Source organism: Carettochelys insculpta, chromosome 29, assembly GCF_033958435.1.
Source record: "Carettochelys insculpta isolate YL-2023 chromosome 29, ASM3395843v1, whole genome shotgun sequence".
In the NCBI taxonomy this organism is placed as follows: Eukaryota; Metazoa; Chordata; order Testudines; family Carettochelyidae; genus Carettochelys; species Carettochelys insculpta.
In genome coordinates, this window is record NC_134165.1 from 3,798,127 (window position 1) to 3,812,357 (window position 14,231).

At 49.8% G+C, this 14,231-nt stretch overlaps 1 protein-coding gene across 1 annotated transcript in view; it reads right to left on the reverse strand.

The window, feature by feature from the left end:
- Window positions 1-14,231, reverse strand: part of LOC142003419 (complement C3-like) — a 78,155-nt gene that overhangs the window by 18,925 nt on the left and 44,999 nt on the right. The window contains exons 25-30 of the mRNA XM_074980378.1: window positions 13,864-13,939; window positions 12,547-12,706; window positions 9,706-9,801; window positions 8,477-8,627; window positions 4,467-4,630; window positions 3,163-3,321 (exon numbers count right to left, since the gene is read on the reverse strand). Coding sequence (XP_074836479.1) covers window positions 3,163-3,321; window positions 4,467-4,630; window positions 8,477-8,627; window positions 9,706-9,801; window positions 12,547-12,706; window positions 13,864-13,939 — 806 coding nt within the window. The remainder of the gene's footprint in view (window positions 1-3,162; window positions 3,322-4,466; window positions 4,631-8,476; window positions 8,628-9,705; window positions 9,802-12,546; window positions 12,707-13,863; window positions 13,940-14,231) is intronic.

Consider the following 14,231-nt stretch of genomic DNA (forward strand, 5'->3'; position numbering starts at 1 on the left):
CTTCCTCTGCCTGTGGAGAAGGGTTTTTCACATGGGGGTCTCCACATGGCAGACAGGTGTCCTGGCCACTGGGCTATGGGATAATCTCATAAAGGGCTTTCTCAAGTCCTGCAGTTTAAGCTCTTTTACTTCTCAGCAATCATTGCTCTCCCAGGAGCAAACACTGGATGTTAGCTGTCTTGCAGCTTTGGAACACCAGTTGTTACACCCTTTCTTTTCACCACAACCACCTTTGTGTCATCTGAAGCCAGTCAGCAAGCTTGGGACCAACCGAAACAACAACTTTTGGTGCATGAAAGGATCTCCCCAGCTACAGTCATGACACCTTTTGGTCCCTGTGAGCATGTTCTGCAGGGGTGAAACTCCAGAGGGCAATTCCAAGTCCCTCTACTGGCCAAGGCAGGCCCCTGGCAACTCCTGCTTTTTCAGATGGCGAGAAACGTGAGCGGCCTTCAAGGTTGGAGTCCTTGAAATCTTAAATGTGTTTGTCCACTAATGGTCATGAGCTACTAGATCAGTGGTGGGCAATCTGTGGCCTGTGGCCCACATGCAACCCACTGGGGCTCCATCTGGGGCCCATAGACCCCAACTGCCCTCTTCCCCCAGCACACGGAGGAGAGCAGGTAAGCATGGGGACCCAGTGTGCAAGAACCATGGGGGAGGAGGGCACACAGGGGCTGCGAGCTCCAGTGACCCACCAAGGTGAAGAAGGGCCACTCATGTGGCCCACCTGGTTGCCCAGCCCTGAACCCCTCCAAGTCCAGGCTTGCCCACCGAGATGAGCTGTTCTCCAGGAATTTCAGCCCCAGGGGGCAGAAACCCGGTGAAGTCAGACACTTCCATGACATTTCTGCACCTTTTGCTGCTCTTGTGAGGTCTTGGTAGCATAAATCTTTCAGTAGAGTCTCTCCCGTTCATTTAATCTCCTGGAAGTGATGCCATGTCGGATTGAATCCGCACTGGCACATAGCCTCTGGGGGGTTCGGTCTGCACCGCTTCTGAATTGTGAATGCTGTCATGAAATTAAACCACAAAACTACTGTAACCTGGAAAGATCATAAGAACGGCCAGACAGGGTCAGACCAAAGCTTTATCTAGCCCAGTAGCCTGTCTGCTGACAGAGGTCGGTGCCAAGTGCTCTAGAGGGAATGAGTAGATCAGGGAAGCATCAAGTGATACCTTCCCTGTTGTCCATTCCCAGCTTCTGACACGCAGAGGCTAGTGCCATCATTCCTGCCCATCCTGGCTAATAGCCATTGATGGGTTTATCCTCCATGATTGATCTAGCTGTTTTCTAAACCCTGTTAAAATCCTGAACTTCACAACGCCCTCTGGCGAGGAGTTCCACAGGTTGACCGGGCGCAGCCTGAAGAAATTCTTCCTTCTGTTTGCTTTAAGCCTGCTACCTATGAATTTCATTGGGTGCCCTTCACTGTTTGTGTGTTATGGGAACAAGCCAATAACTTTCCCTTATTTATTTTCTCAACACCAGTCACAATTTTATAGACCTCTATCTTTTCTCTCCTTAGCCTCCTCTCCTACATTGAAAAGTCCCAGGCTTTTTACTTTCTCCTCATACAGCAGCCGGTCCAAACCCCTACTCACTTTTATTGCCCTTTTCTGAACTTTTTCCAATGCAGCGATAACTTTTTTGAGGTGGGAAAGGGGTTAATAATTCTTCTTTATTTACATTCTCCACACTGGTTGGGATTTTATAGACCACAGTCATATCCCCTTTCGTCTTCTGCATGTATGTGAAGCCCCATGAGTTAGCAGGGCTGTGTCATGCCTTGGTCAGGCAAGAGATAACAGGGTGTGACCAGCACTCAGTGACCATCAGCTTAAGCAGCTTGGGACCATAAGTTTTCTCCCAGCACCACCGACCACCACCGTGGTCCCTGGGATAAAATGAGAGGGGACCCTTGCTCCATGCCTAGAAGGGGCGGGGCCAGGAGCAGAAGGGGCGGGGCCAGAAGCAGTCAGTCCTCCGCGTCACCTCAACGACAGTGCTGCCCCCCAACTCCCTTACAGCCACAGACAATCCCAGAGCCGTGTTGCCAGGGTGTTTCAAATGGGCTCAGAGGCAATTCCCCCACATTTGATCCACCTGGGAGAAAGCTCTCCCCCCTCTAGGAGCTGGGGGTAATGGGTAAGAACCAAAAGCAGAATGAAAGGAAAGGAACAGGAGCCCCCAGCGGGTGTCTACAAAGGGGTGAACAAGAGGCAAGTTAGGGGAAGCGAGGCATTGTGCTCCGGATTAAGAGGAAGGCAACAGTTGCAGGGCCAAGTCAGCAATGGGCCAGAGGACCCTGCCTGCCAGAACAGAGGTGATCATCCCAGGACTCCCAGCCAAGGAGGAGCTGCTGAGGGATTTGGGATGTTCCCCTGTTTTGTGTGATCCTCTCCTGGGCTGACAGACTGCGCAAAGTGTTGGGGGGGAAGATAACTGCTCCACAGCCACTGCAGGTGTGTGGGTGCTGGAGAGAGGTCCTCTGGGAACTGGAAGCATCACACCTTTTGGGTGCAGCGCTGGGAGAAGGATGGAGCTCTGCCAGGCTGTTGCATGGGCTAGCATGGCTACCAGAGGGGCTAGGTGGCTGAAGAGTGGATTCCAACACTCAGTGTGGGGGGAGGGGGAGTCAGACAGAAACCTGCACCCTTAGAGTTCACCTAGCACAGAGCTGCTGACTTCGTGGCTACTCTGGGGCTCAAGCACGCACAGAAAAAATATAGGGGTGCTCAGCACCCACCAGCCACGGTGGTTCTGTGGCCCCAGGGCTGGCCACAGATCAGCTGCTCCTTGGGCAGCCCAGGCCAGCCACGGATCAGGGAGTGGTTGGTGGGAGGAGTGGATGGGAGTGGGGACAGACAACTGAGTGGCAGAAGGGGGTGTGCTTCAGGAAAGGGGGCAGGACAGGGTGGGAGGATGCAGAGCAAGGGTGGGGCCTTGGGGTGGAGGAAATACAGCTAGGAGAAAGAGAAAAGTCAGTGTCTGAGATGCCTGGGGAATCCCTTGGCCCCACCCCTTCTGCTTTTGGCTCTGCCCCTTCTGGGCATTCAGCCTGCAGGTGCGCCCAACCCCTTGGGGATCCAGAGCACAATGCCAGCCTGTGGCTAGGAAGGGGCACTCGTTAGGATCTGCGGCAGCAGGAAGAACAGTACCTCTGCCGTTCTGACCACCATGGCATTCTCATACAAAACCCTGTAGTTGATGGGGGTGGCACGGCCAGGCAAAAATATTGAAACATCCAAATTCAGCTCTTCGTGCCGCGGGATGTCTATCTGGTACTGTGCAAGCGCCTGGAACACCATGATGATAGCCTGGAAGGTCAGAAAAGAGACAAGAGAGTTACATTGTTTTGTCCTATGGTCACAAGCCAAGGGCCTGAATCCCATCTGTGGTCGGGGAAAGAGATCAGAATCCAGCCCCGACTGTTTAATGGCTGAGGAACTGAAAATGCAGTAACAGTTCTGGGGCATCTTAAAGATGAACAGATTTATTTGGGCATTGGCAGTTGTGGATAAAACCACGCTTTGGCCGATGAGTCTTTTGCCCATGAAAGCTGATGCCCAAATAAATCTTTAGCCCTTAGGGTGCCATAGGACTCCTCCGACAGTGTTCCCTCTAATGTTTTCCATCTAAGGGCAGAATAATTTTGTTATGTTCACCAAGACATATGTGGATGGGTACCACCTAAAGAAACATGCACTGCCAGCTGAGAGTGCTTTGCTAATTAGCTGGCCAGCATCTGACTCTCTGGTGAATGGCTGGCCAAGTGCTCAGCTCACAGGGAACCCTGCCTTCTGATACTTCGTACAATAGCAGTTAATGCTTAGTTATCTTAGGAGCATGTTTCTCAGCCAGTGGTACACGTACCCTTAGAGGTGAGCAAGAGAAGTCTGGGGGGTACTTATAGTTTTTTTAAAGGGGTCCTTTATAAAAAACGTTGAGAATCACTGACCTAAGGGAAGTTCCACAGACTGTTTTATACAGGAGGTTGTAATGCTCCCTTCTGACACTCGAAACTCTGAATTTATATGAGGTTATCTTAGGGGTGAGAATTAGTGGCCCATGGGCTGGACACAGGTTACCAAGGCGAGCCCCTGGAGGATGGGCTAATGTTTTGTTTACCGGAGCAAAGGTAGCTACAACCATTTATGGCTCCTGTTGGCCACTGTTCCTGGACAATGGGAGCTGTATGCAGCTGTGTCTGTGGACATTCAAGTAAATAAAACATCTGGCAGCCCACGATGGACTAGACTGTCTGACAATGCCTGACCACTTGCTGCCCACCCACAGATTATCAGGTCCACCTCCTTGACTAGTTCATGATGTTCCCTACAGGTGTACTGTCCATCTCAGTAGGTTGAGTGGTGAAGTTTCCAGTCCTTCTCTGGGGAGGCCTTCCCACTAAACATATCGTTCTGTCAGCCATGTGAACAGATTCACCGAAGCTTATACTCACTTGGGTAGACCCATAGCGTCCTTCATAGAATTTTGCCTCTGACAGCCATCTGACGATGGGCCTGGCTAGTTCAAACTTCTTCATGCGCAGCAAGGCCAGCAAGGCGTACGCGGTGGCCTCCACACTGTAGGTATAGGCATTCGTGTCTTTCCAGTGGTTCCCCCCTAAATACCATCAAAGAAAGAGAGCCAGAGTTACCCTCCCCTGGACACATAATGGCACATTTTGAGTGGCTCTGAACGGAAAATGCCACCTCTGCGGCCAGGCCCGTGAAGAACGCTGTGTGTGGGACAGATCCGTGGCGACGTAGATGCTCCCCCACAAAATATCTAAGTGCGACAGAAAGGACGGTTGGGCTATTTTTTTAAAATAGCTCTAACAAATATGTTATAAAGATAAAACTATGTACAAGAGTAAATAACTAACTATAACTTATTTCTTAACTACAGGTCTGAGAGGCAAGGAGAGAGCCATCCTCCCTCCGCAGCTGAGGGCAGCAATGAAGGAACTGAGGAGAGAGCGGGGCTGTACGCACTATACCTAATGGCGCGTGCTGGGATTGAGCATACACAGCCCCACTCAATGCTGCTTGGGAAAGTCTCTGTCCTGCGGAGCTGGGCGAGCCCAACACCTACCGTGGAGCCCATGCAGGGACAGCACTTGAAGAAGAATTACTTCATGTATTGCAACACTCCTATTAATACCGCCCTGAATTATGTTTGGTTTTTTTCCTGAGGGTTTTCTATTGACTCCTGTTTCACCTGTGACCCCTAGATCCCTTTCTTATCCTTCCTAGGCAGTCATTTCCCCTTTTGTACCTGTACAATGATGGTCCTTAGTGAATTTCAGCCTATTTGCTTCAGACCATTTCTCCAGTTTGTCCAGATCATCTTGAATTTTAATCCTATTCCCCAAAGCACGTGCAACCCCTCCCAGCTTGGTATCATCCCCAAACTTTACAAGTGTGCTTATTATGTCATTATCTAAATCACTGATGAAGGTATTAAACAGATTCAGACTACAGGACCGATCCCTGCAGAACCCCACTCATTACGCCCCTCCAGCATGACTGTGAACCATTGGTGACTTCTCTCTGGGAATGGTCTTTCAACCAGTTCTCCCTCCATCTTACAGTACCTCTATCTAAGTTGCAGTGCCCTTGTTTGCAAAACAGTATTAAAAGCTTTACTAAAGTCAGGTTATACCACATCTACCACATGTCCCATCCACCTGGCAGGTAACGCTGCTAGAGAAAGCTGCTTTTTTTGACATTTGTTCCTGACAGATCCATGCTGACTGTTACTTATCACCTTATTATCTTCCAGGCCCCACTGCCTTGTGGGTTATCTTGGGAAGGAGCAAGGCTAAGGGAGTAAACCATGACAGAAAATCCAGAGGGGAGTCCTAAGGCGGTTCTGTGCCAACTTCTGGCATTGACCCGGCAACTCCTGCAGCTGAGCTGGTACCAGACGTAGAGGTTATCCTCTCCTTTGGACTATATCAGTAAAGCTGAGAGGGGGACACTGGTGTCTGGGCAGCCCAGGGTCCCAAAAAAAAATTGCCCAGGCTCGCTCCTGGAGAGGTACGCCAGTATCGCTTAACAGTGTTATGATCCCAAATGGAACTACGAAGGGCGCAGTCCATAGTCTACATAGACTGAAGGATGCCTACTACTATTATCTTCCAGATGTTGCATCTTCTAGATCCAGGTGTCAGTGGATCATAAGCTAAATATGAGTCAGTGTGACACTTGTTTAAAAAAAGAAAAAGTTTAGTAATGACAGGCTTGGTGTAAGGGGAAAGGCCGAGGACAACAGTCAATGCTTTGTTGACATACAGCAAAGCTAAAGGCCTCAAGCCTGAACAACGGTGAGTTAAAGCAAAAACTGGGCTAGGTAGATGCTGCCCACAGGAATGCAGCAAGAGACAGAGCTGATAAGTCACAGGGCCTAAAAGCACAGAAAAACACTGAAAAGCACCCAGAGCCAGGCACTGAGTGATACACATAAACACATCCCGCTTAGTGCTATGCCCTCCCCATAGATAACAGCTCAGCACCAGGTACATTCCCGCCCAAGTTCAGGAACAGGTCGTAATGACAGCAGGATGGAGAGTGTTGTTTGGATGGTACCACCATTATCCCCCAAGTTAACGGCTAGATCTAGTTCCATTAAGGGGTGTTGATGTATTACAATGAGAGGGTTGTACCTGGATACGTAATTTGTTTATACCTGTGTATAAAAGTGCGCGTAACAGGGGCTGCGTTGAGCAACCTAGGGGATGACAGAGCCCCCTTGCCATCAACTGAGTGGTGTCCATTGTCACGACGTGTGCGTGTACCGATGTAAACTGTTGAGTCACATTGGAGACGCATGAGGGTGCTGGAGACCAGCACCCTCGACGACAATAAACCTGGCTCCACTGCCTTTGTACCTCGCTTGATTTGTGGTTCTTGGGGACTCTCAGAGGTCTGCAGTGTCAGCTCACTGCAGGATCTACGCTGTTGTCCAAAGAGAGCACACACATGCAGCCAAACTGATTACATCAAAGGGAGCAGATTGGACGTCCGAGCACCGTTCCGGTAGAGACGCCCGACCACAAAAAGCAAACATCATTCTGGGATGCATTAACAGGAGCATCATAAACAAGACACGGGAAGTCATTCTTCTGCTCTACTCCGCTCTGATTAGGCCTCACCTGGAATATTGTCTCCAGTTCTGGACCCCCACATTTCAAGAAAGATGTGGAGAAATTGAAGAAGGTCCACAGAAGGGCAACAAAGATGATTAAGTGTCTAGAAAACATGACCTATGAGGAAAAACTGAAAGAATTGGGTTTGTTTAGTCCGGAAGAGAGAGGAGCGAGGGGGACAGGATGACAGCTTTCAAGTATCTAAAAGCTGTTACAAGGAGGAGAGAAAAAACATTTTCCTTAAGCTCTGAGGATTGAAGAAGGAGCAATGAGCTTAAACTGCAGCAAGGGAGGTTTACGTTGCAGATTAGGAAAAACTTCCTAACTGTCAGAGTAATTAAGTGCTGGAATAAGTAGCCTGGGGAGGCTTGAAAATCTCCATCATTGGAGAGATTTAAGAGCAGGTTAGACAGACATCTGTCAGGGATGGTTTAGATGGTGCTTGGCCCTTCCGTGAGTGACTGGACTTGTTGACCTTTCAAGCTCCCTTCCAGTTTTTGTGTTCTATGCTTCTATGGTCCTATGAAACGGATTCCTCAATTATTTGCTCCATTATCTTTACATGCAGGGAAGTTAAGCTTCCTGGCCAGGGCCGGTGGGAGCCGCAGCGGCGGTTCCTGCAGCCAGGGGTAGTGTGTGGAGGTGCCTGTCCCCATTGTGAACCTGTCTTAGCCCCCTTGTGCTCTGGATCAGGACTCAGAGCTGCCCCAAGTAGGCACTGTCCAGCCAGAACCTGCACTCTGATCACCTCCCACACTCTGAACTCTTGCACCAGCTCCGAGCCCCCTCCTGGAGAGAGCACCCTGCACTGCCTCCTGGATTCTGCACCCCACACTGCTGTCTTAGCCCTGAGCCCTCTCCTGTACCCCCTCCTCCAGCCCTGAGCACTCCCAAGATCCCTCCCAGAGCCCAACCCCCATTCTCCCTCCTGCACCCAAACCCCTTTCCCCAGGTTCAGCCAGAGTCCCTCCCGCACGCCAAATCCCCTGTCCCCAACTTGGCAACAGTGAAGGTAGGGGAGAGCAAGTGATAGAGTGAGCAGGGGAAAGGTATCGAGATGGGAAGGGGCGGGGCCTCAGGGAAGAGGCAGGGCAGAGGGTGGGGATGCGTGTGATTGGACAGTTGGTAATCCTAGGCTGATCTGGATTGGCTATCGCTGTCGGACAGATTAGAACACTGTCCCCCTTTAAAAACAAGTCACTGATCAACAAAACCACACAGGACCCTCACCTGCTGCAGCTCTTGCTCGCTCTCTCCCAGGAGCGCCCTCCCAGCTTGGGCCACTTCTTTCTGGTACTGAGTACCCTCCAACAACCTACCGCTCGAAGCGTTCATCAGCACTTCCTCGTTGCCCAGTTTTCCCATGTGGGCTAAGGCGTAGGAGACGAGCGCCACGGTGTAAGGTCTTGCCAGCGACGGATACCTGGTGCTTAAGTACACCTCAGCTTTGCTAATGGAGGCTTTCAGACTCTGGGTGGTCAAAAAATAAACACATCAAGAAACTCACAGATCAGGCTGAAATTCTATCAATCCCTATATGTTTACATTGCATTATTAGAAGAGTAACCACCAATTAACTGAATTGTGCGGCACGTGAAGTTCATTCCGGTGAAAAGTGCCAGACATGGGATAAAGTCTGGAGATTCTGCAGAAAAAGTGCGACAGAAGAGTGAGGTTTGGCCCCTGTGCTTCATCTCATCTCTACATGCATGCCTCCTGCTCTGCGCCTTAACCTGTAGAGGGCCCCTCTGGGTCACAGGCAGACAGAGAAGCACATCCTTGGAAGTGCACTTGGGTCACGGTTTCTTTGGTGACCATGTGAACACCGGGGGGGCGGGGGGGCAGCCATAAAGGGGGGTTTAGTGACATAGTGGGTTGTGTGTTAGGGATTGTAGAGAGACGCCCTCCCTGCCCACAGAAGAACTAAAAGACTTGAGTGATGTGTTTCTAGCACTGCAGGGCTGACCATGAAGGGAGCAAGGGCTCCACGGCTCATTGATAATCTGTTAATCTAGCCAATCCCAGTTTTTTCCAGCTGCAGTCAAAGATGGGAAAGGGAGATCAATCTAACCTAGCTGGGTGGGCACATTCCAAAATTCCTGTTTCCCTGGCACATCAAGGCAACAAGAATTCAGAGAAGGATGGTCTTGTGGTGATGGCATGGGGCTGGCAATCTGAGTTCACCTCCTGGTTCTCCCATCCATTTGCAGCATGGCCTTGGGCACCCCAGTTGTCTAGCCATGCTGCATTCCCCCATCATTAAAAGGGTGTCAATAACATACCTTTGCTCTGTCCTGATTGTAAGATCTTGGGGCAGGGATCATTCGGGTTGCTGTTCTGGCATTAGAAATCTCAGCTCCTAGAGGACTGTGCTGAGACTGCTGGAGGACCAGGAATCTGGCCTCCTCAGCACACTTTGACACATGAGCTCCTTGATGGAGGGCAGGGGAAATCTGGCAACTCTAATCATTCCTGTAGGGCAAATTCTTTCCACACCCGGAAAGAGGAATACCGTGACTAAGCGAAGATACACCATAGACATACTCACAGGGACTAGTTTGTCACAAACGTCTCTGGACTCCAGCAAGGCAATCAGAACGAAAGCTGTGAGAGATACCTCAGGCTCAGCGCCCTGGTACCCTCCCTAGAGGGGAAACAAAGAACAAAGACTTGATGACTTTGTCAATTGACCTTTCTAGTCTGTCCAGTCTATTGATGGATTTTAGTTCTGCGCTCTAAATACCCTGACCAACACAGTAGCTGCGCACCCATTCTGGCAACAGCACTGCAAGGTTTTGGCATCAAACCATCACTTGATGTACTCTGACTTATATACATCCGACTTGTACTCCGAGTGAAGCATGTGTCATCTACAAGTCTCCTCCCCTTCACCCTCTCACAGGACAAAAAACTTCTAGCTGGCCCCAGGAGCACCCCGGTTGCTGTCCTTCGGCCTCAGCAGGTCTTCTCCACATTGTCCAAGGTCTTCCTATTTTGAGTTTTCCTGGTGGGTTCCCTGTGAGAGCTTGACGGACTCTGCTGGACGGTGCTTTTCTGAGGGCGTGGCCTGGCCATCCCCACTTTCTTCTCTTGATTTGAACATCAAGTAGTTCTTGTCCTGCTCTGTTCCAAAGCTCCTCATTTCTGACACGATCTTGCCATTTGTCGTGAGGGACGTACCTCTGGCGTCTGTTTATAAAATGGCTGGAGCTTGTGACTTGAAGGCTTTTTAGTATGCTGGATCTGGCATCCAAATGACCAGCACAATGTCACAGTGCACCGGCACCCATAAGAAATTCTCTGTCTACTGTAGTGGACCCAGTTTGGTCCACTACAGTAGATTGGTTGTTCGGTTGCAGTGGTCTTGCAGAAGGTAAATATACTGGCCATTGGATGAATAGTTTTCTGTTCCCAGCGTGACCAGGGCAGGGGGATACTCCAGAGCAATTAGGAACGGACTAGATCTAATTAAGTCAGACAGACATCATAAGACACCTGGAGCCAATTAAGAACTTGCTAGAAGCAATTGAGAGACAGGCTAATCAACATACCTGCAGCCCTGTTGGGACTCATTTAAAACGATCCCTTGAAAGGGTGGGGGTGGAGATGGGAGGCAGGGGGTGCACTGGGCAGGAGCTATGAAGGATGAGTGTGGTCAGGTACCAGGGGAGGTGCTGGGAGGGGCTGTTTGAGGAAGTGGCCCAGGGAAGGGCTGTTGCTCTGGTGATGGAGGAAGAACTAGCTGCTGCTGTTGCCAGTAGGGTCCCTGGGGTGGAGACTAGGGTAGAGGGTGGGTGTGGTTTCCCGCAACACTTCCCACACCCCTACAGAGACACTCCCTGAGAGGGAAGATTGGGACTAGGGCGGGGTCTCACACCCAACCCATTGACTGGCCCATGAGGAAGAGGGCTCAGTAGGCTGTGACTCTTGCTTCCAGGAAGGGAGAGAGAGAAGCTAAACAGGCTCACAGTGAGCCTCTGAGGCAAACCCTAACTGCCTAGGAGCGCAGGGTTCCCCAAGGCAAAGCTGGAGCTCTGCCACACTGCTTAACCCCCCCCAAACACACTGTCCCTTCTCCAGACACATCTAACCTATTTCCTGCATCCTTCATGGGCCAGCTTGCCAAAATGCAGGCACCCTGCTGAGATCAGCAGCGTTCTGCAATGCAGCGTCAAGGGTTACACCTCTGTTTAAGCAGAAGCAGGCTCAGAAACGCCCAGAAGTAGCTACAAAGAGACCTCACACTAACTCAGGGACACTCTGCCATTTCCAGTAGCGCCTGAGCCACCAATACGTGTTATTGAGTTTGTCACAGCTGAGGCTGATGGCGTGAGGGCTTCTACCAGTGAGAGACTGTATGCCTCACCGAGCTGGTACAATGACACAATCACTGGGCCACGGCCTGAAATAATCCAACGAGGTTCAACAAGGACAGGTGCAGAGTCCTGCACTTGGGACGGAAGCATCCCAAGCATTGTTATAGGCTGGCTAAGTAGCAGTGCAGCAGAAAAGGATCTGGGGATGACAGCGGATGAAAGGCGCCAGCCTGCCCTTGTAGCCAAAAGGTCACTGGCCTAGTGGTGAGCATGAGGAGGAACATTTCCAGCAGATCTAGAGAAGTAATTTTTCCCCTATATTTGGCCCTGGTGAGGCCACACCTGAAGCATTGTGTCCAGTTCTGGGCCCCTTAGTATAGTAAGGATGTGGATGCCTTGGAGAGGGTCCAGCGGAGGGCAAGCAAAGTGATGAGGGGGCTGCCGCGTATGACCTAGGAGGAGAGGCTGCAGAATTTGGGCCTATTTCTTTTGCAGAAGAGAAGAGTGAGGGGCAATATGAGAGCAGCCTTCAACTTCCTGAAGGGGGACTCTAAGGTGGATGGAGAGAGGCTGTTCTCAATAGTGAGCGACGCCAGAAGAAGGAGCAAAGGTCTCAAGTTACAGTGTGGGAGGTATAGGTTGGACATTAGGAAAAGCTGTTTCACCAGGAGTATGGTAACGCACTGGAATGCATTACCCAGAAAGGTGTTGGACTCCCCATCCCTAGAGGTTTTTAAGCTCCATCCTGGCTTGACAAAGTCCTGGCTGGGATGATTTAGCTGGGGTTGGTCCTGCTTTAGGCAGTGGGCTGGACTCAATGACTTCCTGAGGTCTCTTCCAGTCCTGGGATGCTATGATTCCATGATCTCCTCAGGTTTTACTCACTTTTGCTTCAGATATAATTTTCATTGATCTCAACAGAGGCTTTGCTTGGATAAGTACTCGCTAGAAAAGGGCAAAGACTTTGGGATCTGACTTTGTAAGGTGAACAGCTGGTTTAGGAAGTATCAGACTGCTAGGCAGAAGCAAATGGGGATAGTCTGGCACATTATGCAAATTGAGGTTAAACTCACCATCATACTTTTCGCCATCACGGGGGCATCTTCCTTGAAAACTCCATCAGGTTTCTGCTTTTCTAGGATCAGCCACTTCACTGCCCCGCAGATAACTTGAGATTCTATGCCTACTACCCTCTTAGCCAGGGCAAAGACCTTTGCTACGTACGCCGTCAGCCTGTGAGTTAACATGCAGAATCAATCACGTGAGAAATTCTCCTCAACAGATGTTTGAGCCCAAGCATTACCCTCTTTGGCTGAAAGCTGGATAGATGAATGAAACACTTAGGAAACCATAAATAATTGAAACAAAAAGCAGTCAAGTAGCACTTTAAAGACTAGCAAAATAGTTTATTAGGTGAGCTTTCGTGGGACAGACCCACTTCTTCAGACCATAGCCAGACCAGAACAGCTATGGTCTGAAGAAGTGGGTCTGTCCCACGAAAGCTCACCTAATAAACTATTTTGCTAGTCTTTAAAGTGCTACTTGACTGCTTTTTGTTTTGATAGGGTATAGACTAGCACGGCTTCCTCTCTGTTACATAAATAATTGGTGTTGGGACAGGTTTTGCATGGCTTAATCTCGTAAACCAATCGCAGGGACTTGGTTACCACTCCCACAAATAAGCAGGCCAGAGACGGAGAAATGAGCTTAGAGATACATGAATGCTTAGAAGTCCTTGCATGTAAGGAGCAGAACTTCCTGTAGTAATTGGGTTTTTTCTGGCAATCTCCCTTCCAAGTCCTAACCAAGCTGTATTTGAGTAGCATGAAACATGACGAGATCATGACTAGAGTGGCTGTAATTCTAGAATTTTGGGGGGTTGTGGTTCAAGTGTCCCCTCTAATTTTTTTCCATCCATGGGCAGAATAAATTTTGTTATGTGCACCAGTGTGAATGTGCACCAACAATAGAAACACAAGTTGCTGGCTGTGTGGGGGAGTGTTCGGCTAACCAGCTCGGGGGCACCTGGACCTCACCTGGGCAGCCGCCTGAGCTCTCAGCTTACAGGGAACGCTGCTGCGGACACCTTTTCACCGGGAACTAGACTGAGACCCACCCACTTCATCATCCTATGCTAACAAACAACCCTCTTGAGTTAGGCCAGACTGGTTTCAGCAACCATGCAAGGAACTGTACCAGTCTCTGATGCCATCAAGTCGCCTTGGTTTTTAATCAGCAGGTGTGTTATTTTAAAGATCAAGGTCTACTTTTCCCATTCACTAGAGCCAGGGGAAATCAATCACCTCTACCATTACTCTGGAAGACAGGAGTCAGAGCAAAGGAGAAGCTATGCATGGCTCAGCGGACAGGTACAGAAAAGCTGCCTTTACCATGTGCTTGAGGGTGTTCTTAAAAAGGCTGCATATGAGTAGTCAGGTTTCTTATACGACAGTTGTTGTGAGTAACCTGAAAAGAAGAAAGAGAGCTCTTTGAAACATGTTGTGCACCCATCCAGCCTACCTCCACCCATCTGTCATACTTCCTCCCTCCCCTCCCCTTGTCCACCCTCCTGCTTTCCTTCCTCTTTTCAATGGACCAGCTCGGCAATACAGTTCTGCATTGTGGTTTAAATGAATTATTACTGGGTTCTGCATTAAACATGCCTTGTAAGGAATCTATTTGTCAAAAAAAATCTGGAATCTTTTTTGCTGTCTGTGTTCTTACAGACAAGCTTGCTGAGTGATATTTTGAAATAAAC